The sequence below is a fragment of the Perca fluviatilis genome, chromosome 21 (genome assembly GCF_010015445.1).
Source record: "Perca fluviatilis chromosome 21, GENO_Pfluv_1.0, whole genome shotgun sequence".
NCBI lineage: Eukaryota > Metazoa > Chordata > Actinopteri > Perciformes > Percidae > Perca > Perca fluviatilis.
In genome coordinates, this window is record NC_053132.1 from 15,860,789 (window position 1) to 15,880,717 (window position 19,929).

At 36.6% G+C, this 19,929-nt stretch overlaps 2 protein-coding genes across 2 annotated transcripts in view; both read left to right on the forward strand.

Annotated features, from left to right (window-relative positions):
- Positions 1-263: 263 nt before the first annotated feature.
- Positions 264-9,202, forward strand: muc13b (mucin 13b, cell surface associated). The gene is made up of 12 exons (XM_039789342.1): positions 264-412; positions 2,247-2,774; positions 2,887-3,009; positions 3,736-3,845; positions 4,241-4,299; positions 4,486-4,655; positions 5,646-5,774; positions 5,868-5,913; positions 6,134-6,171; positions 7,485-7,572; positions 7,885-8,161; positions 8,410-9,202. The coding sequence occupies exons 1-12, from the start codon at positions 358-360 to the stop codon at positions 8,563-8,565; spliced, it is 1,779 nt and encodes a 592-aa protein (XP_039645276.1). The 5' UTR covers positions 264-357; the 3' UTR covers positions 8,566-9,202.
- Positions 9,203-10,974: 1,772 nt separating this feature from the next.
- lrp2b (low density lipoprotein receptor-related protein 2b) overlaps positions 10,975-19,929 on the forward strand; it is a 50,961-nt gene continuing 42,006 nt past the window's right edge. The window contains exons 1-12 of the mRNA XM_039789362.1: positions 10,975-11,095; positions 11,996-12,106; positions 12,621-12,743; positions 13,083-13,199; positions 13,283-13,393; positions 16,518-16,634; positions 17,271-17,387; positions 17,657-17,800; positions 18,279-18,395; positions 18,848-18,976; positions 19,256-19,425; positions 19,663-19,886. Coding sequence (XP_039645296.1) covers positions 11,029-11,095; positions 11,996-12,106; positions 12,621-12,743; positions 13,083-13,199; positions 13,283-13,393; positions 16,518-16,634; positions 17,271-17,387; positions 17,657-17,800; positions 18,279-18,395; positions 18,848-18,976; positions 19,256-19,425; positions 19,663-19,886 — 1,547 coding nt within the window. The 5' untranslated portion in view covers positions 10,975-11,028. The remainder of the gene's footprint in view (positions 11,096-11,995; positions 12,107-12,620; positions 12,744-13,082; positions 13,200-13,282; positions 13,394-16,517; positions 16,635-17,270; positions 17,388-17,656; positions 17,801-18,278; positions 18,396-18,847; positions 18,977-19,255; positions 19,426-19,662; positions 19,887-19,929) is intronic.

Genomic DNA, 19,929 nt, shown 5'->3' on the forward strand with positions numbered 1-19,929 from the left:
TTGTGTTTTTGATGGCTACGGTCACTCCTGTCTTAGCCTGGACAAACCTTTGTATAGTTCTTAGATCTGACACACTTTCTGGACATCAACAAAAACAAACTGGCAGATACACATCTATGTTATAAAGATTGATAAACATATACATGGCTTGGTAGACATGGAAAGTTTGAACACAGAGTCTTCTTTTCTGTTCGAGAAATGTACTTTAGCACACAGTGCTTTCCTCAGGGGAGTGGCTAATGATTACAGTAAAACTGCCTAGGGAGGACACCTGCACCAGCACTAAAGCCTCTTCCACTCATAGCCCACTCAGGCTTTCTCTCTTGTGGTGAAGTTTTGACAGCAAATTATTTTCCAATGGCTCAAAAATTCAAACTCATCTCTGTCCTTTGGCTAATTGTGGCCTGTCTTGGTAAGTTGCCTGATTTATTTATACGAACTTTAAATCCTAAACATTTTATAAATCTTTGTCGTTAGTCTCTGATAGGTGGAATATGTGAACATCAGGTAAACTTTATGTGTCTTTCAGTCAAATTATATAGATTATGTCTTGAAAGGTAACTGGAATTTAGGTTTACATAAGTCGCTACCCAAAGTAGAGAAACACAGCATCTGTTTAAATGGCCTTTTATCAGATAGTAATAGATATAAAGAAGATTTATGGCATTGTATGACTTATTAAATCTAGATCCAGTGATGAAAAAATAATGTGATGATGTAGGCTGAATGCTGAAACAACATTGTTCCTTTAAATACCAGTGTACCTATTCTCTCAACAGCCTGTTATTTTCAGATTTAATCTCCTTTACCTTAGTTTTGTTTCAAATCTAGCTATCATAAATCAACATTTATTATGAAGGCATAATTTGCACAATTGCTTCAAGCTTGGCCATTTTTACTGGATTGGTTTGGCGCACACACACACACAATCAAATGCAAATATTTAACTACTGTGTTGATGCAGACAAATCTGAATTTACCTTATGACCCTGTTGTTACTTTACCTTCTGTTGGAAGTCTATTCTAATCAAGGAAGTCTCTTTGTTCCCCTTAGACCCTCCAGTCTGGTTAATGCTTTACATGTGTGAAGCTTAAATAAGCTATCTGAGAGCCTTCATTTCTTCTAAATCACAAATTATTCCACAGTGCAAATGTGTCTAGGATATTGTTTTTAGACCAAAATATGTCAGTTATACTTATTACATGTCTCAACTTCAATGTGTGCAACATCGGATAGTGACGCCACAAACCTAATGATCCAATGATTACAACAGTAAAACAACAATGCTTAGTCTTTTACACAGTGAACAGCTGGACTTTTTCTTAAGCTATCTATGTAATATATGGCAGGGCCACGCCTAGTTCACCATTCACCCTTTAAGCTGTATATCTATCCTTGCTATATTTATTCCTTTTTTGTCTTCAGGTCAAGAAAAAGCACTGCCTATAAACCCATATATTCATGGTGCTGGGTCATAAAGCTGTACTGGGGAAACCTGATTGTTTTGGTAGTGTTGATTTTATTTGTCGTCAAATTTGTTAGCCATTTCAAAGTTAGTTGTAAGTGAACAAAAAAAGAATTGCTATGTAAAGATATAGTGGAGTAATGGCGTCCTGGGCAGAGAATGAAGTCACACTCCCTCTGAGTGTTTTAACATGAGCTTCTCTGTTCTTTGTTTTGATAGCTGGTTAGGACATGCGTCCATGTTAGTTTATGTGAGTGCCTTGTGCCTCGGTATCATACGCAGAGGGCTGTGACAGTGAAAGCGTCGGTATTTGACGAATTGGGAGCGGTCTGTGATAGCCATGTGGAGGCAATCTCAGACCACTTATTTTTTTGAATATAGAGTACAGCCCCTTTTAAGGGGCTATTATTTGTGTATTCGAAATACTTAAAATACATTATTTAATATATAATTTTATTCTCAAATAATTTTTATCCCCAGAAAAAAACTGTACAACAATTAGCCTAATCCCGGGCTTTGGCTAAATGCAAGTGAATAACCTGTCATGTCCTGTGTCATTGAGAACTACCATATAGGCTTATTTCATTTCCGTTTCCCTGGACTGAAGTGTTAGGGGGTACACAAAAGAAGTATTTTAGTTTTTTCAAATTACTTTTATTTTAATTAAATACATTTTTCTCATACCAGTATTTGGGATTTTATTTTTACACATTTGATGAGCAAGTATTTTTAATTTGTAACAAAATACTTTAATGTATTTTTGCCCATCTCTTACTGTAGCTGATACAAAAGTTGCAGAAGGTAGCACCACCATAGCAGCAGCTCCAGCTAAAAACATTACAACTACAGCCCCTACAACAACAACAACAACAGCTCCGGCTACTACAGCTACAACTCCTACAACAACAACAGCAGCTCCGGTTACTACAGCTACAGCTACAGCTCCTACAACAACAACAAAAGCTCCGGCTACTACAGCTACAACTCCTACAACAACAGCAGCAGCTCCGGTTACTACAGCTACAGCTACAGCTCCTACAACAACAACAAAAGCTCCAGCTACTACAGCTACAACTCCTACAACAACAACAACAGCTCCGGTTACTACAGCTACAGCTACAGCTCCTACAACAACAACAAAAGCTCCGGCTACTACAGCTACAACTCCTACAGCAACAACAGCAGCACCGGTTACTACAGCTACAGCTACAGCTACAACTCCTACAATAACAACAGCAGATCCGGATGGTTCATCCACAACACTAACACCTGCAACAACACCAGCTCCTACAACAACAAAGCTTCCAGGTAATTAAACCTGTGTCCAAAAAGTAATTTACTCTGTTTCCAAGATGTCATTGTATATGCTGTAAAGCCTTATATGTTTGTGTGCATGTTATTTATTCTTTTGCCTTTAAAGACCCTTGTGATGGAAACCCATGTGGCGATGGGAGCACCTGTGTGCCTCGTTTCAATCAAAGCTTTGCATGCTTGTGCTTGGTTGGTGAGAACTACAATAATGACAGCAGAAGATGTGAGAGTGGTAAGTATTTGTTTGCATACCACCACTATGAGGTTGTTACTCAATGAGAAAGTGACTTAAGGAATTATAATACAAAAGTCTAGGACTGTACCTGTGGGATGTAGGAGGACTTTGTTGAGAAGTGTTACTGTAAGGCTCAATGGTGTTTTAAGCCTTCAACGTCTCCTTCCAGGCAGCGCTGCGAACGTTAACTTCAAGGCACCTAACCTTAACCCTAACCATTGCCTAATCCTAGTGAGAGACATTGGGGGCTTAAAACACAGATAAACTACTGTAAGCCCCAATTATACTCCTTTTCAACATCATATTTGTTCTCTTGGGGTCTACTAGGATAGGTTTACATGCAGAAAAATACATCTATTACATACACAAAAAACTATATAACACACTCAAAGATTATCAGGTCAGTCAAAATGATTAGCATCTTTCGAAGACCAATTATACTTCAATTGTTTAAGAAAACAATTGAAGCTGTCCTGTCTTTACTTTGAGGTTGCTAGCTAGGCAAGCAGAGAAGATTTCAAGCTAGCCTTGTCTTATGTCTCAATGCTAAGCTAATTGCCTTTATTTATTGGGCAGACACAAAAGTTTGGGTTTATCTTCTCATCTAGCTCTGCAAGAAAGTTAAAAAGCATATATCCCACATAGTTAAACTATGATTTTAAATAATTGGTTATAACAGGAGTGTATATACAACTTTCCTAAGATGATATTTTCCTATTTTAGCCAAAGTTTTCCCTGGACAACTAGCCCTGCCTGAATTAACATACAAAGCAAAAATGTCTGACGATACATCACAAGAATTTCAGTCTGCCTCAAAAAACATTATTGATGCGGTAAGCAAAAATTCCTCTCCTCTTTTTTATTTTACTTTTTTGGACTACATTTCAGGTAAAGCACACCCCTTGTGTTGTTTAAATATGTATGTATCTACTTTGCAAGGAGTGACACATATATTTATCCATGATTTGCACACATTTAATTTTCCTCTAGATCACAGCTAACTAACTGTGGCTGTTGCATTATATCTGATGCAACAGCAAAGACTTAATGCCAGTAATAGTTCACTTAACTCACCAGTGCTACACTCAGGTATTAAAGTTAATGCATGTGGTAATGAATGTACGTTGTTGTTACATAATATCTATCAATCCCAAGAGTGAAATTGATCTAAAGGGGCTGTCAGTTGATGCCCTAAAGAAAAGGTTTTTTCTTCTTTTTCAAAACACAGCTGTTTGATGTTTTCAAAAACATTGCGGGTTACTCTGGATCTACAGTGTTGGCACTCAGGTAAGTCAGAGTCACAATGGTGTTTATCATCTGACTGTCTATCAATCTAGAACCACACTTCCTACGGTCCACTTACAGCATATTTCACTTAATAATTGTAGAATATAATCCTCAGCATATTTCACTTAATAATTGTAGAATATAATCCTCATTAAGTGTGATTTTTTGTTTTTTTTGTCTATACAGGCCCAATAAAGCCAGTAAGGTCAAAGCCAGGTCAAGGTCAGAGACTGGGGTCAGAGCAGATGTAGAGATCATCTTCACAGAACAGGCTGAAATCACAACAGGAGAAGTTATAGAGAAGATGAACAAAGCCAGCAGTGGAGACGGTGTTCTGAAAGGTGCAGTCTTTAAAGGTAAGTCTATCTATCAAGTGTAAATGTTACTTCTTTATCCAGTTTGATGGTGAGAATAATATTCAAACAAGACATTTGATTTCAGGTATAACATAATTGAAGAGTTCTGTTTTCAAAATGTTGTATGCTATATCTGCAGCACTGACTGAAACAAATTCATGAATTATTCAATCAAATATAGAATAATTAGTTGTAAATTTAAAAAAAAATGGTTTAGTTGTATTCACTGTTAGGGCTCTGAAATGCAGAACTGTCTATTGCTGTGATTTTTTTAAGACACTACACTCACTTTGGGTTTTGGCCAAGTGATAATTTCACTTGCTGTGATTAAAAAATAAAGTGTATTATAATACATGAAAATAGTGTTGGCATCAAAATGTTATGTGTTTCTGTTAGATACTAGTACTGTAACATAGTGAGGTTTAGTATTTTTATTTTATTTTCTGTTCTTCTGTAATTTCATTAAATTGCACACAATTAGTGTTTTTACAAAGCCTGTATCTGTTTTGTTTTTCTCTTCATGCCTGAAGTGAGTTATGGTTTCATGCTGTTGATTCATAAAGGACATGTACTGTACATTGTTCTTCCGAGTGTCTCAAAAGGAATTTAATAGCATGCTTGTAGAGGCATTGGAGAATTTCAGATATTAAATGTTAGTGTGTAGCAGCGTGTGGCAAGGCTCAAGTTCTTTTTCAACCATCCAGCACAATACATTTTATTTTTTTATCTGTTATCAGTTATGAATCTGATTACAAGTGTATTTCTATGCCCTCTGTCATAGCAAATATTGTGATCTTTGTACAGTGTACAGAGTATCATTCAGCCAATGAGTAATAATGTCCTACTAATAATGGTATTTCTCAACTGGTACCAGAACACTGAACATTTCAGACAATTGTTCATATCTAGTTATTTTTTCATTTTGTACCACTGCATTTATTTGAATTTGGTGTACTGACTTTTATCTTACTTTGTTTCCTTCATTTAAAGAAACAGACCTGTGTGAAAAAAAGCCCTGTGATGAGGGCAGTACAAAGTGCAATAGGGGAAATGGATCGTTTACCTGCACCTGTTTGGACAATTACATTAAGACGGACTACACTACCAAAATGTGCATTGGTAAGGGCCTTTATTGAGTGCGAGAGAGATAAAGTGTGTGTGTGTGTTTGTGTGTTACATAATAACCTTTTTTTATTTAAACTATTTTTGCAGCTTGTCCCAGCGGTCAAAAAGCTGAGGGTTCCAAAAAGTGTGTCAAGTGAGTGTTTAAATGTCAAAGCATTGTCCGGAGTGTAACTTTTTTTATATATATATATATCCAATTATATACCTTATTATATTTCAACAAATTTAATGCAAATCATAGTGAGGAGGGAAAAGCAGAGAGCCACTGTAAATATGACCTGTGTCTGTAGAGAGCATGGGTATAAATTAAATCATATGAAATTATAAAATGAACAATTCTTCTTCTCTTTCAGTTGTCCATTTGGTTATTCTGGTTTTAACTGCAATGAATGTGAGTATAAAAGCATGTGTTTGACAGTAAAGGCACAAACAACAGACACTCCTTTTAAAAAATAAACATGAGAAATCCCTTTTTGATAATAGTTATACATCAAATGCATCCAATCAGAGGGAGCCACAACCTATCCTGACACAGTAAAATACTAAAGTCAGAACAGCAAGAACTCCATGAGAAAATAAAAGAAAATAATAAACAATGACAAATCATGGGTCGCCAAGCACTTTAATTAGTCAGAACCACAGCTTGAGTGAACTACACTACATGGACATTGAGGCAGTAAAGATGCCACAGAGGTGGAAATGGGGACAGAATCGTCTTCAAAGGGAGGCATATTGGATACACATTCTAACACCCTCATTCTTAATAGTATGAATGAGGGGATTTAATTTGCTTGTTTCATATAAATTTGTGACTTTTTCATTTTAAAAGGTTGATTCATTTAATTTTCTTCTTCTTCTTTTTCTTCTCATATTTTTCGTGTTGTTCTGACTTTGGTATCTTACTGTGTCTGTGTAGGTTGTGGCTCCCTCTGATGGGATGTATATAATGTACTGGTTGTGGGTACCTGTAGTTAACCCAACCTGTGTAGCTATATTTTTGAGAAATATGTGGCAATAAAAAATGTTAATTGGAGTGCTGTCCTAATTGCCCTGTATGCATTGCAGTAAAAGTACTTCCCCAAAATCATGTTCATATGCAACTCCTGGAAAGTGCAATATCTGTTCTGGGGGAAATATAATCCTGCGGAAACATTTCAACACAATAGACATAAGAATATATATACATATATATTCTTACTTTTATCAATGCATGGTAAATGAAATAAGCAATTTTATTTGGAGTTGCTAGTTTGATGAAGTTGAACTAAGTGCTCCTGCGTTGCAGTGGCCCTCCACACTTGTTTTCCTACAGGATGTCAACCCGTGTATGTATATATTTATTCTGTATGTCTATTAACTGTATGTTTTGAGCATATATTGTATAGAGGCTACATGATACCCATGCCAATAGAGGGGTAGGTAACACATTTGTTGTAAGCCTTTTAAATATTTTGAAATGGTGACTACATTTCATGCCATTTATCAGATTATGCGCAGCTCCCTCTGGAGCCACAAACGACTTTATAACTTTCTCATGAGAACTGTAAACAGACTTTGATGTGTGTGTGTGTGAGAGTTCTTTATTGCTATAACTTTGCGTTGCCTGTATTGTGAAACACTTTGCAGATTTTGTTTCATAGGAAAGTTGTTATTAAAGTCATTTCAACAGCGTAGCCTGATGTCCTTTTCATTGTGTTTTGTTAGCATGGAAGCTGGTGCTGGTAATCGTCGGCTCTGTGCTCGGGGGACTGCTGCTCATCGCACTCATTCTTCTGCCTATAGTGGCACGCAAGTGAGTTTCTCATCTATTCACTCACCCACTTCTAGTCATTCATTACTGCCTCTGCCATGTCTTTGCCATGTTTATCTCTCACTTACGCTACACATTAACCTTTATGTAACCCATCAGATTAATTATGAACTTTTTTTATTGTGTCAAGGTAGCCTGGTGTTTTTAACGTGCCATTATTTTAGGAACACATATATTTGGGAATTAATTTGAGTCATAGAAAAATCACTTTACAAATGTAATGAAGACTATAACGCAGAAATAAAGATTAAGTAACAGTAGAGAGTAATGTGTTATTTTGTTTTATTTTGTTAGATCCTCAAAGAAAAGCTCCAAGATGAACAAAAATGCAGACATTGGGAAGCCTTACATGAGCCACCCTCCTGCCAATAAACCATTGGTTAACAGCAGCTTAGCCAACAGCCAACAGACCTCTGTTAACAGGCAAGCCAACGGCCTGTCAGCCTTTGCCAATGCTGGGGTGCCCAGGATCCCACGGGCCTCAACCACCAACAGCTGGGACAGCAGGACCAACCTGGAGATGACTCCGAACACCAGCCGGCAAAACTTGATCCCTGAGGGGAGGAACTCTGTGAGTATACTGTATACTGTCTGTGTGTTTAATGTACAAAGAGGAGCAACATCGGAGAGTGGTAAGGGTTAATTAAAGAAGTATAAAATGTAAAAACGATTTCCTAAAAGGGTTTTAGTTCATGGAACAGAAAGAGCCAAAGTAGAATGTTAGTAGAAAATATTCAGCAGAGTAAGAGAAGTTAACATCTGGGATATACATGGCTGGTTTTGCAATTCTCTCATGAAGAAATTCTCTTTTCATTGTAGCGTTACTACGACGACCATGATGACAATCAGTATGCTCAGGCTCGCCCCCAGACCAACCCCTATGCCCAGAATCGACCTGAGGTCAATCCATATGCTCAGAACCAAGGCCACAGAAACCCTTACTACACGCACGACGATGGAAGAAGGTTGAATTAATGAGGATGAACAAAGGTTCACCCTGCAGTGACATTTACCCAGATCAAAAATTCTTCCCCCTCCCCAAATAACTGTACACCATTAAAACACCATCATGCTGAGAGTTGTGGGAATAGAAGCACAACAGTTGCTTAGGTTTTATGCAGTAGTGTGAACTCTATGCTGATCCATTATTAGCTTTCATAAATCATTCCTGTCTTTCCTTCATTCATGTTTGGGATATGATATGCACTGTAGGTCTTTACAAAAGGTTGTTAATATTATTAGTTAATTCATTAGAATATTACTCTCTTAAGAATGTCTAATTGTTTATTGACATTGACACCCAGAAATGAGGAGCTGTTGGATATCATTGCACACATAATGTCTCACTCATCTATGAATTTACAACTTCTCATTACATTTTTTTGTTTCACACTTGTGAATGAGATGAAGATATTTTTTATCAAATAGAATTGCATGACTTATTCCTCCAAATCAGGGCATGTCAGGTCCCTCTATATATTTCAGGTTATTATTTGTGTAAAATGTTTACTAAATTGAAATTGTTTGATGTTTTATTTTGTTCAACTGAGAGTCACTTTCTTGTCTGATTAATAATCAAGCTGTTTTTCAAAATGAATAAAATATTACAATATTTAGAAATATTTGACCACGTATCTTATTTAATATTTTGTCTTTGTCGCTCAAAATAAATCTTTATATTTAATTCATTTTAACCATGTAAATATATTAAAACACAATTTTAATAATAAATAAAGACTTTCCATTATGATTTTCATGTATCATTTAAAAATATTTTAGCCATCTCCATTATTAAGCAACTTATTATTATTATTATTATTATTATTATTATTATTATTATTATTATTATTATTTAACTGCTTTTGTTAAGTCAAATACCTGTCACCCTGTATGCCATGTGTAGAGATGGTTGCAGTGTGCACTGCTGTCTTTCATTCTGCCACTGGAGGGCGCCGTGAAGACAGGGTCAACAAAAAAGCAGTACGCTTTATGTTTTGTGTGTCCATAGGATTCCGGTGCCTAAACTTGACCGTTGTGTTTTTCTGCAGGTCAGCTTCTCTTTTTTTTTTTTTTTTAAGAATTTTTTTGGGCTTTTCCGCCTTTAATTTTTGACAGGACAGCTAGGTGAGAAAGGGGAGAGAGAGGGGGAAGACATGCTGGAAATTGTCACAGGTTGGATTCGAACCCTGGACCTCTGCGTCAAGGCATAAACCTCTCAGTACATGTGCGCCTGCTCTATCAATGATCCAACCCGGCCACAGCTCCCCTTTTAATTTGGTCCCAAAGAAGTAAAAATGCTTTAGAGAAATAGACATTCCATGTGTCCCTGTAAAGTAATAAAAAAAAGTTTTTTTAAATCCCAAGATTGTCCTTAAAGTTTACTATTGTGCTTTGGAGAGTAAAGCTTGTGGGTTCCTCCTCTCAAACAAATACATTATTCTATATCACCGTAGCTGTGTTCACGGAATTTAAGTTAAAAGCCAATTCAGAGTATGTGTCCGTTTTCAAAGCTTTAACAAATGTTATTTCTCAGAAACATGCAAGAACAGTGAAACAGTGACTGCACAGAAAAACACATGGTTTAAAGCTTGAGTGGCTGGGAACACATGTTTGTAAGGAGAAGATATTTTGTGTTGTGGGAAGATAACATCTGATTTGTTGAATTGCTGATATACCCTTTGCCAGAACACATGGGCCAAATATGATTTAGCTGTAGCTCGATTACAGTTTTTTCTCTACTGAGGAGGATAAATGTGACAAAAAAGGCATTTGCCACTAGTCACCACTTTTTGTTTGTCTCAAAGCAATATTCCTGTGTGCAACCAATTAAGCAGATATGCTGTGACAAGGTCACATATTGAAAAAATAAAAAGCCACTAGAAGCTGTCAATATTTTGTTTGTTTGATGGCTGTAGCTAAATCAATTAATTGCCATAAAGCTCATTTAGTGATCATCTTTTTTGTTCTTCTCAAACAGGGTGGAATTCATAGACCATGACATACACCACTCTTACAAAAAACATTCAGATTTGAATTATGTTCTTAAAGGTTCTTTACAGGATGTAAAGAACTAATAAAAAAAAGGCTGGTAAAAAAACTCTCATGATCATCGCTATTTTTAGGAACTATATAGGCTGTATTAACTGGTTTTTGCCACATGCAGTGTTAACTTCCTGCTACAGTGTTACAAAAAAGTGAGTAGTTACTTTTTCTTGCTGATGTGGACAACATACCAACAGGTAAAAGTTAATCTTAGATGAAGTTTATGTAAAGAAGCGAGCCATAAAAAGCTGTATTACTGCATATCACGTTGTTGGTCTGCTGGTTGCTCCGGGTCAAATATCTCAGTCCCAAAGGCTGTATCTTCCCCAGGCTTATAACACGGTCAGATGTAGCATGAGTGTACATACTTTGTCAAACTAACACCAAAATTAAATTATGGTCCTTAAAGGTCTTCATCTTCTGTCTCTTCTACTGTTGTCCAAAGGAATTCAAATTTCTCAAGGTATGTATCTTCTTAATTTCACAACAATATGTTTTCTAGTCACAAATATGTTAAAAGAATACACATACTTGCGAATGGTCAGGAGTGGGATTTTTGGATGTTTGCATCATCAGTGTTATTTTGACCAAAATATTGAGTTTTAAGGGCTTTCATGTTTCACAATTACTGTAGTTTTTAAACTGCACAAAAATGTTTAGAGAGCCGTGCTTAGAAGATCTGAGTAGTTTGACACCCCAAGAAAGTATTACATTAATAAAAAATCACGACAATTTTAACTGTTTTAATTCATTAATCCATTTTTTAAAAAGTGCACTTACATGTGATGTTAAAATATTGTGAACATAATTTTTATTTTTTTTTTTAAAGTAAAGGTTTACCTCCGAAGTATATACAACTAAATTTAGTTCATGCCTAAGCAAGGTTTGGACTTTTTGCCGGGTTATGCCTCATTCAAAATTATATTTTACAAAATACTGAAAAGTTCTGAATACACAAGTGATACAAATTACATGTCTCTGTGCTGATTCAGACATCAGTTATTTATTTGAAATGATAGGCTGCCAAGGTCATAAGATGTACTGTTTATTCATGGTGAAGAATTAACTTCCCTTTAATTACAGAATCACATGTTTTCAGGTTCAAATGTTGCACACTTAGTGTGGCTTCAGCTGTCATAAACATGGTAACTCATTTGTCAAGGAAATTGTAAAAAGCATTTTTTTCATTTAAGCATCATGGTCATCGCCTGCCTGGAAAATCTACCATTGTATTTTAAACATATGAAATGTGTAAATGTACTCTGTAACTAAAACCATGCAGGTCGAGCCTGCATTATTACCTTAAAAAGATGATGACAGACGTTTTAATCCCATCCTTCTTTCTCTGTGGGTGTTTTTGCAGGAAGTTGTGGCAGTTGGGAGTTTCAGTGCACTAATGGACAATGCATCAACATAGCTTGGAAGTGTGATGGGACTAAAGACTGTGCAGATGACTCTGATGAGCTGAGCTGTCGTGAGTATGACAACCATAGGCGTAATTTACAGGCGGGATGGGGGGGGTTACAAGCCCCCAGAAATCAAAACTGTCCAGTGCAACCTCCCCAAAATACCTATTATAATTTCCTTTACATAAATAAAGGCATTTGCACCATAACTTGATGCAGAAAATGTAAAAAATGTTCCAGGAAAATTCACCAGCATACAGGAAATTAAGTGTTTGATATGTTCAAAATTTCAATTTTGCTCAAAAATGGAGATCTCAACAACTGCCAATGTTGAACCCGAAGTTATGCCCTTGATGACAACCAATCACTGAAAACACAGACGGCACCAGGCAAAATCATTATAAAAACCCAGTGTTTCCAGGGATTTTATAAATTCATCACACAGACAAAAATGGATGTCTGTTAACTGGGGAAGAAACGAAGAAAACGAAGAAAGGATTTGTACAGAAACATAAAACCATACCCAAACACAGCACTATTATTCATGTGTAAACTCTTAAAATGTTTTGTTCTTTGTGGCAGCACCTCCATCATGTACCTCGCAACAATTTAAATGTGTGACAAGCGGTGAATGCATCTCTTTGGGATTTGTCTGCGATGGAGAGGAGGATTGCATCGATGGCTCAGATGAACAAAGAACCTGTGGTATGCAGTGTTTATTGTTTATGTGGTGTTGTTTACAATGAGAGACTGATAAAAAAAATTCATGAAAATGGAATGAAAGTAGAGCATGTAAAGTTTTATATTATGCTGCAAAAAGCTGCATGTTCATGTGCAGTAATGAAGAGTAAAACCACTAGGTGGCCACATCAAGTCACTAATAAAACTGAAGCCTTTCAATAGTGAAATGCATGGAGTGAGAATTAAACTTGTAATACATGTTAATAAACTTCACGCTTAAGCATGTTGTCATTTCACATTCCAAATTACAAGTCTGCAAAATAGCATTTTAAGACTAAACCCAGTCACATGGTCTTGGTTCAGGTGGACAGACCTGCAGCCCAGACCAGTTCACCTGCCAGGAGGGCCAGTGTATCCCTAGCAAATACAGATGTGACCATGTAAAGGACTGCCTGGACAACTCTGATGAGAACAACTGCAGTAAGACTTTTACATCTGAACTTAGGACACTGTACTTTGAAGTCAGTCCAAAATTCACAATACTGATGTATACTTTTTTGCAGACTATCCACGTTGCACTGAGAAGACATGTGCTAATGGGGCCTGTTACAACAACTCTCAGTACTGCAATGGGCTGCAGGATTGCAGAGATGGCTCTGATGAATTCAACTGCAGTGAGTAAATGAGACTCACAGCAAACCCAGATGTCTTGGCATTGATGGCAATGGTTTTGCAGATACTTAAAAATATATGTGTTCTGTTCTGTAACACTGAGAACAAATGTAAGCTGGGTATCATTATGTTAAATAAAGAAAAGGTTTTCTGTGCAAAATAGTTGCTTCAGATAATATGATAGGATTAGAGCAGTGATTTTGTAATGTAAATGTTTACTGAGATGAAAAAATCATTGTGCTGTAAAATAACGACAATGTGAATGATGGGACATATGGGTATTAATAGAGTTAAGTTGGTCTTATACATTTGGATCACAGCCAAGCACAGATTGATTGTTGGAAGTGACTTGCTCATAGTAGACAACATTATGTTAAAAATGAAAAGATGTATTATTATGTTCATCTTAATTTTCATAATAGTTTCTATCACAAGACATTCACATTTTTTTATTGAACATATTGAACATATAGGCTACAACATCTCCGACACATACTCAATATAACGATCCAGAGAAACAAGTATATTACTTAAAATAAATAAATAATAAATAAATATAATGTTAATAAAAAAATCCGTATAATCAGGAAACAACATACATTGTTCTTATATAAAGGGTTCACCGTACTGTTCAACAGTTTTGTTACTTTTTTAGTGTACGTTTGAGTCTTCTTTGAATTCACTAAAAGAAAGCGGTGAAATTGGGGGTAACTTTTGTTATTTTGCATTTATGTAAGTAACATTTTGCATTTATGTAAGTAACATTTACATTTGATTCATTTAATTTCTCATGTTCAAAATATAAAATTATATTTTTCCACTCAATTTGATATTAGGATTAGTTTTACACAGTAATGTGTCATTTGAGTACAAGAAGTAATTGAATGTGTACAATGGTAAAATAATTGCGTTAAAGATTCTGGTTCATCTTTGCAAAAATTACATTTGTTTATTTAAATATCTCTGTGTATAGTTCCTTCATTTGAAGAGCTGATGGCCATGCACTCCAATTACTCATGCACTCTGCCAGTCAGTAGCCTACTACTAACAAGACGTTCATTTCCGGTCGCCATCTTTGTTTGTTTTAGCTAAATCGCTATCTATGGCAACTAAAGTTATGGGCATAGATATATATGTATATATCTATGAGTTATGGGAAGGTTAAAGCAAATATTGAGAAGCAGAGTAAATATTTTTCATTTCAGCTGGATAGAAGTGTGGTCAAGAATTCTGGAAATGTCTTTAAAACAGCCGTAAGAGTTGTCAATAATCTTAAAATCAAACAAACGTTGGCGTCTATTTATCTTTGACAGTAGCGTAAGTTACATGTATGTTATAACGTTAGTTAAAGCTCAAACTTTGTGACGTTACCTTTTGTTTCTTTTTCAATTTTTGCTTCCTCGTGAATTTGGTGACACTAAAATTGAAACGTATTTAGCTGTCACTTCGGTTTATGACCGTGGTAAAGTTGGTTTTATATTGGACGTTGGACACATTCGAAAAATCTATTATGCAGCTTACGCTTTCAACCTATTCATGTCAAACCACTTGTGATGAACTCAGCTAACCACCCTACACATTGCACAAAGCTTCTTTTTTCAAAAAACTCATCCTTTAATTTTTTTAATATTTTTTTATGTAAAAGAATGCTTTAAATCTATTATGCAGCCTGTCCTTTTGACCTATTCAGGTCAAACCACTTGTGATGAACTCAGCTAACCACCCTACACATTGCACAAAGCTTATTTTTTCAAAAAACCCATCCTTTAATTTTGTTTTGTTTTGTCTTTGTGCAATGTGTAGGATGGTTAGCTGAGTTCATCACAAGTGGTTTGACGTGAATAGGTCAAAAGGTCAGGCCACATAATAGATTTATGACATTTTTTAATATTAAAAAATATTAAAAAAATTAAAGGATGGGTTTTTTTTAAAAATAAGCTTTGTGCAATGTGTAGGGGGGTTACAGTGCGTTCTATTATTTATCCGTGTCGGACTTCCGACTAGGAAAACATACGTTGCCTAGCAACAAGCACCACTGCGTCACTTTTCCTCGGATTTCCGAGCTCGGAACTCGGACAACCGTGAGGACGCCGAGCAAGAATTCCGATACGGATTCCAAGATGGCAGCGCCCTGTGTAACTTGTAGGTATGAATTGTTGTCCTTGTTTTTTGGACCACTTTGGCTTTTAAATGAAGATTTCAATCACTTTCGTATTACAGCAATTCCTTACTATGTCCGTTTCACTGCCTGTTGGTAGTGGAATCGGTCTTGTTGTTTGCTAACGTGGCTAGCGTTGCTAACTCGGCCAGTGCTACCATAGCAACAGCTTTCCGTGTGGTGTCCATGTTTTTTCTCCGACTCGGACGCGCAAAACATACCAGAACGCTTGAAGTGTGGAAGTGACGTCATATCCGAGGTCCGAGTCGGTTCGTTGGGAATAATAGAACGCACCATTAGTTGAGTTCATCACAAGTGGTTTGACGTGAATAGGTCAAAAGGTCAGGCCACATAATAGATTTATGACATTTTTTAATATTAAAAAATATTAAGAAAATTAAAGGATGGGTTTTTTGAAAAAAGAAGCTTTGTGCAATGTGTAGGGTGGTTAGCTGAGTTCATCACAAGTGGTTTGACCTGAATAGGTCAAAAGGACAGGCCGCATAATAGATTTAAAGCATTTTTTTACATAAAAAAATATAAAAAAAATTAAAGGATGTTTCTTTTTTAAAAATAAGCTTTGTGCAATGTGTAGGGGACTTAGCTGAGTTCATCACAAGTGGTTTGACCTGAATAGGTCAAAAGGTCAGGCCGCATAATAGATTCAAAGCATTTATTTACATAAAAAAATATTTTAAAAATTAAATTTGGGGTTTTTTGAAAAACGAAGCTTTGTGCAATGTGTAGGGTGGTTAGCTGAGTTCATCACAAGTGGTTTGACATGAATAGGTTGAAAGGGCAAGCTGCATAATAGATTTTTCGAATGTGTCGAATATCCAACGTCCAATATAAAACCAACTTTACCACGGTCAGTTTATGTTGAGTTTAGTCAGAGGTTGTTTGACTTCAAGTGTACGTGCCGCCGCTTTTTAGCACTTCTAAATTCAATCGCTGTGTTTTATTTTCAGCGTCACAGCACTGTCCCATCCACCAGTATCAGTGCGCAAATGGCTACTGTATCCCTCATTCCTTTGTGTGTGACCACTGGAACGACTGTGGGGACAACAGTGATGAGCAAGACTGTGGTAAGGATGAAAGTGACTCGACAAGCCAGGGTTTGGTTTTAACTGAGGTGCAACTTTGACCATGATGCTGTTTTATGTCATTTCAGTATCTCATTTACATCTGAAATAAATTGGACAGTAGATAAGTTGTTAATGTTATCTTGTTAAAAGACCAATCTGTTCTTCAACCGTAAACGGAGTAGGGCTAAATGAAATCCCACAAAACCAAAATACAGTGGTTTCTCATGTTCAGGTTGCTCAATAGTTTGATGCAAGGTCCTATGGCATGCAGTATTTTAATATTGCATTTTAAGCTATAAAAAGTCTTTAAACGTGTGCATATGTAGTAACTGTAAAATTGAAGTAGTGTTTTTAGGTGTATAAAGACGGGCAACAGTTATGTTTGTTTAGAAGACAAAACTGTTCATTATTCTGAACAGATTAAAAATATATTTACATAATTCTCAAATGTTAGGGAAGGCAAGAAACCACAAAGCATTTCATACCTTTCAGCTGTTGGAAATTTTGCAATTACAATTGTTAAGCTCCAAAAAAGGCTTATCTATTAGTATTGTATTTATTGTTAAGAAGATGTGTAATGATAAATTACAGATAAATTAAGATGATAAATGTGAGTCCTATCTATTTATTCTTAAGCGTACCAGAGCTGTAGTGGCAGTGAGTTCACATGTTCCAGTGGCCGTTGCATTCCTCAGCGCTGGGTGTGTGACCATTTCAATGACTGTGGGGACTACAGTGATGAGAAAGGATGTGGTGAGAAAACTTTTTCTTATTAATAGTTTAAACTGTATATTCAATATTGCACACGACTAAGTCGTCTTGGTATAACTGAGGAGATTCATTCAAAAATGTAAAAAAAAAAACCTGTGAGAAACAAATGACTGCAGTAATGGAATAACCCATTTAGAAAAACTGGTAGCAGAAAACTTTTAGGAAATGTAAAGAGTAGTCTAAACAAATTCTGACAGATGACCAAAATAGAAAACTGCTTAAAGAATAGCATTTGTTTCTTTGTTTTTTAGATAGTAACTCTAGAGACTGTTACCCTGGTGAGTGGGGATGCCCAGGCTCGTCAGCATGCATACCAGTGGGCAAAGTGTGTGACGGCAAAACTGACTGTCCTGGAGGAACAGACGAGACCAACTCCACAGCACAGCAAACCTGCAGTAAGTCACACAGATGTTAATGTTTTACATGGGTTGAGAACTGTAGAATTCTGCCATGTATGCCTATTCTATCTGAAAAAAAACACAGAATTACTGCTTCCTAAATGAGAGACCTCTAGAACATTGTGTATAATATCCCAGATTTGCAGCATTTTCATAGGGCTATACATTTTAGGTGTAAGGTTTTAGACATTAAAGTGTATTGTACTCATCATTAATGTTTCGCAGAAGCCAGCTGTTCAGACTGCGATATGATACTTTCGCCTTCTATATCACTGCCTTCACGCACACCTGGTTTAAGATTAACTTTTATCAGGTAATTTTCCTAGGGCGAACACTAATGGCCTCCGTATTCAGTTGATGATGGCTATAATGCTGGTCACAATACTGATAATGATGCCCTGGCAGACAAAGCTGCGCACATGATAATCCCAAATAAAGATTTGTCCATGATGATTTATATGATTTTTACTCACAGGCCTGGAGCAGTGCTCCGCCTTGAGTTGCGAGTTCCATTGCCACCCGTCTCCTCAGGGAGGTGCGTGCTACTGCCCTGATGGTTTCACTGTAGCCAATGACAGCCGTTCCTGTGTAGGTGAGTGACATGTACCATGTATGTTTTTGTGAAAACAAAATCTATATTCTTTAAATGTGTACTGTAGGTAAGCAACATGAGGAAGTGGTACTATTCAACAAAGCAGCATGTAGTAAGAATAAGGTCATTGATTGAATTGAATTTGAAGTGGATCATTTCTGAGATCTCCTAACATTGTTGCAAGATCTGTGGATTACTTCCATGGTAACATAAATACATTCCATGATACCTTATTCTGTAATGTGGTGTTATTTTAGTGTTAATTTAATGAAGGGAGCACAGAGCTTTTGGTTAAATAGTCTCTGTCATTTTATTTTGGTTTTTAATGTGAGTCAGCCTTGAAGAGCTATAATTACTGGATTAATTTCATGGATCTCTGGTTGCAATTAGCGTTATAGATCCTCATCCTAATGCCTAATACATAACAAATGGCTTTTTGTTTTATTGCCCAGACTATAATGATTGTCAAATCTGGGGGATCTGTGACCAGCTGTGTGAAGATCGTCCTGGTACACACCACTGTAGCTGTGCTGATGGATACTTCTTGGAGCAGGGTCATGTCTGCAAAGCCAATGTGTCAGGTACAGAGATCACACATCACACTGTAGCTTTATATGTTTCTGTTGCTACGTAATCAATGGCGTGTTTTAAAGATCAATATGACATAGTTAAGAGAACAATACTTTAAATTTGCTCATACGAATTATAAGGCCTATTTCTTTTTCAACATTTACTAAAAGTCAATGTTTTTCAGTACAATGATTTGGTTTTCTAAAATATGTATATTTTGTATAATTATATCAAACATCTAAGATGACTTTAACTTTTTGAAATAAATTCACTGCTGATGTGTTTTCTAGGTGGACTGCCACAGCTAATTTTCACCAACGGGGGTGATGTGATGATAGCTGATATACACGGACGCTTTGTCAGAACTCTGGTGCCGTCCCAGGGCAAAGGCTATGCTGTAGGGGTGGCATATCACTGGCACAGCAACACAGTCTTTTGGAGTGATACAAATACCAAAAAGGTCAGTCTGGATCATTGTCTGGTGACATAATTTAATTTAATTTTTTTATATGATTAACACCAACTTCTTGTGTATCCAAACTGCACCACTTTAGTTCAACAGCAATACTTTCTGTTGGCCACTGAGAAGCTGTGCTAAAGCAGCTGTGGCTTTTATGCTTTTCTCAAGGCCACTAAGGCAGTAGTTGATTTGGGAAGACACACCCACTCGTCCTAAACCCTGTCCTTCTCTTGCCAGGTGTACTCTGCCAACTACAATGGTGGTAACATTGAGGAAGTTCTGACTGCTGCAGTCCAAAATGTACAGAACATTGCTGTGGACTGGATCAACTTCAAACTCTATGTCTTAGAGGCAATGATGCAGCGTATCGACATGTGCGACTTTAATGGAGGGAACCGGGTCACACTGTTGGCAGAAAACCTGCAGACTCCTCATGGCCTCGTCCTGGACCCTACAGTGGGGTGGGTTTAAATGCTTTAGTCTGTCAATGCTGCTTCCGAAGCT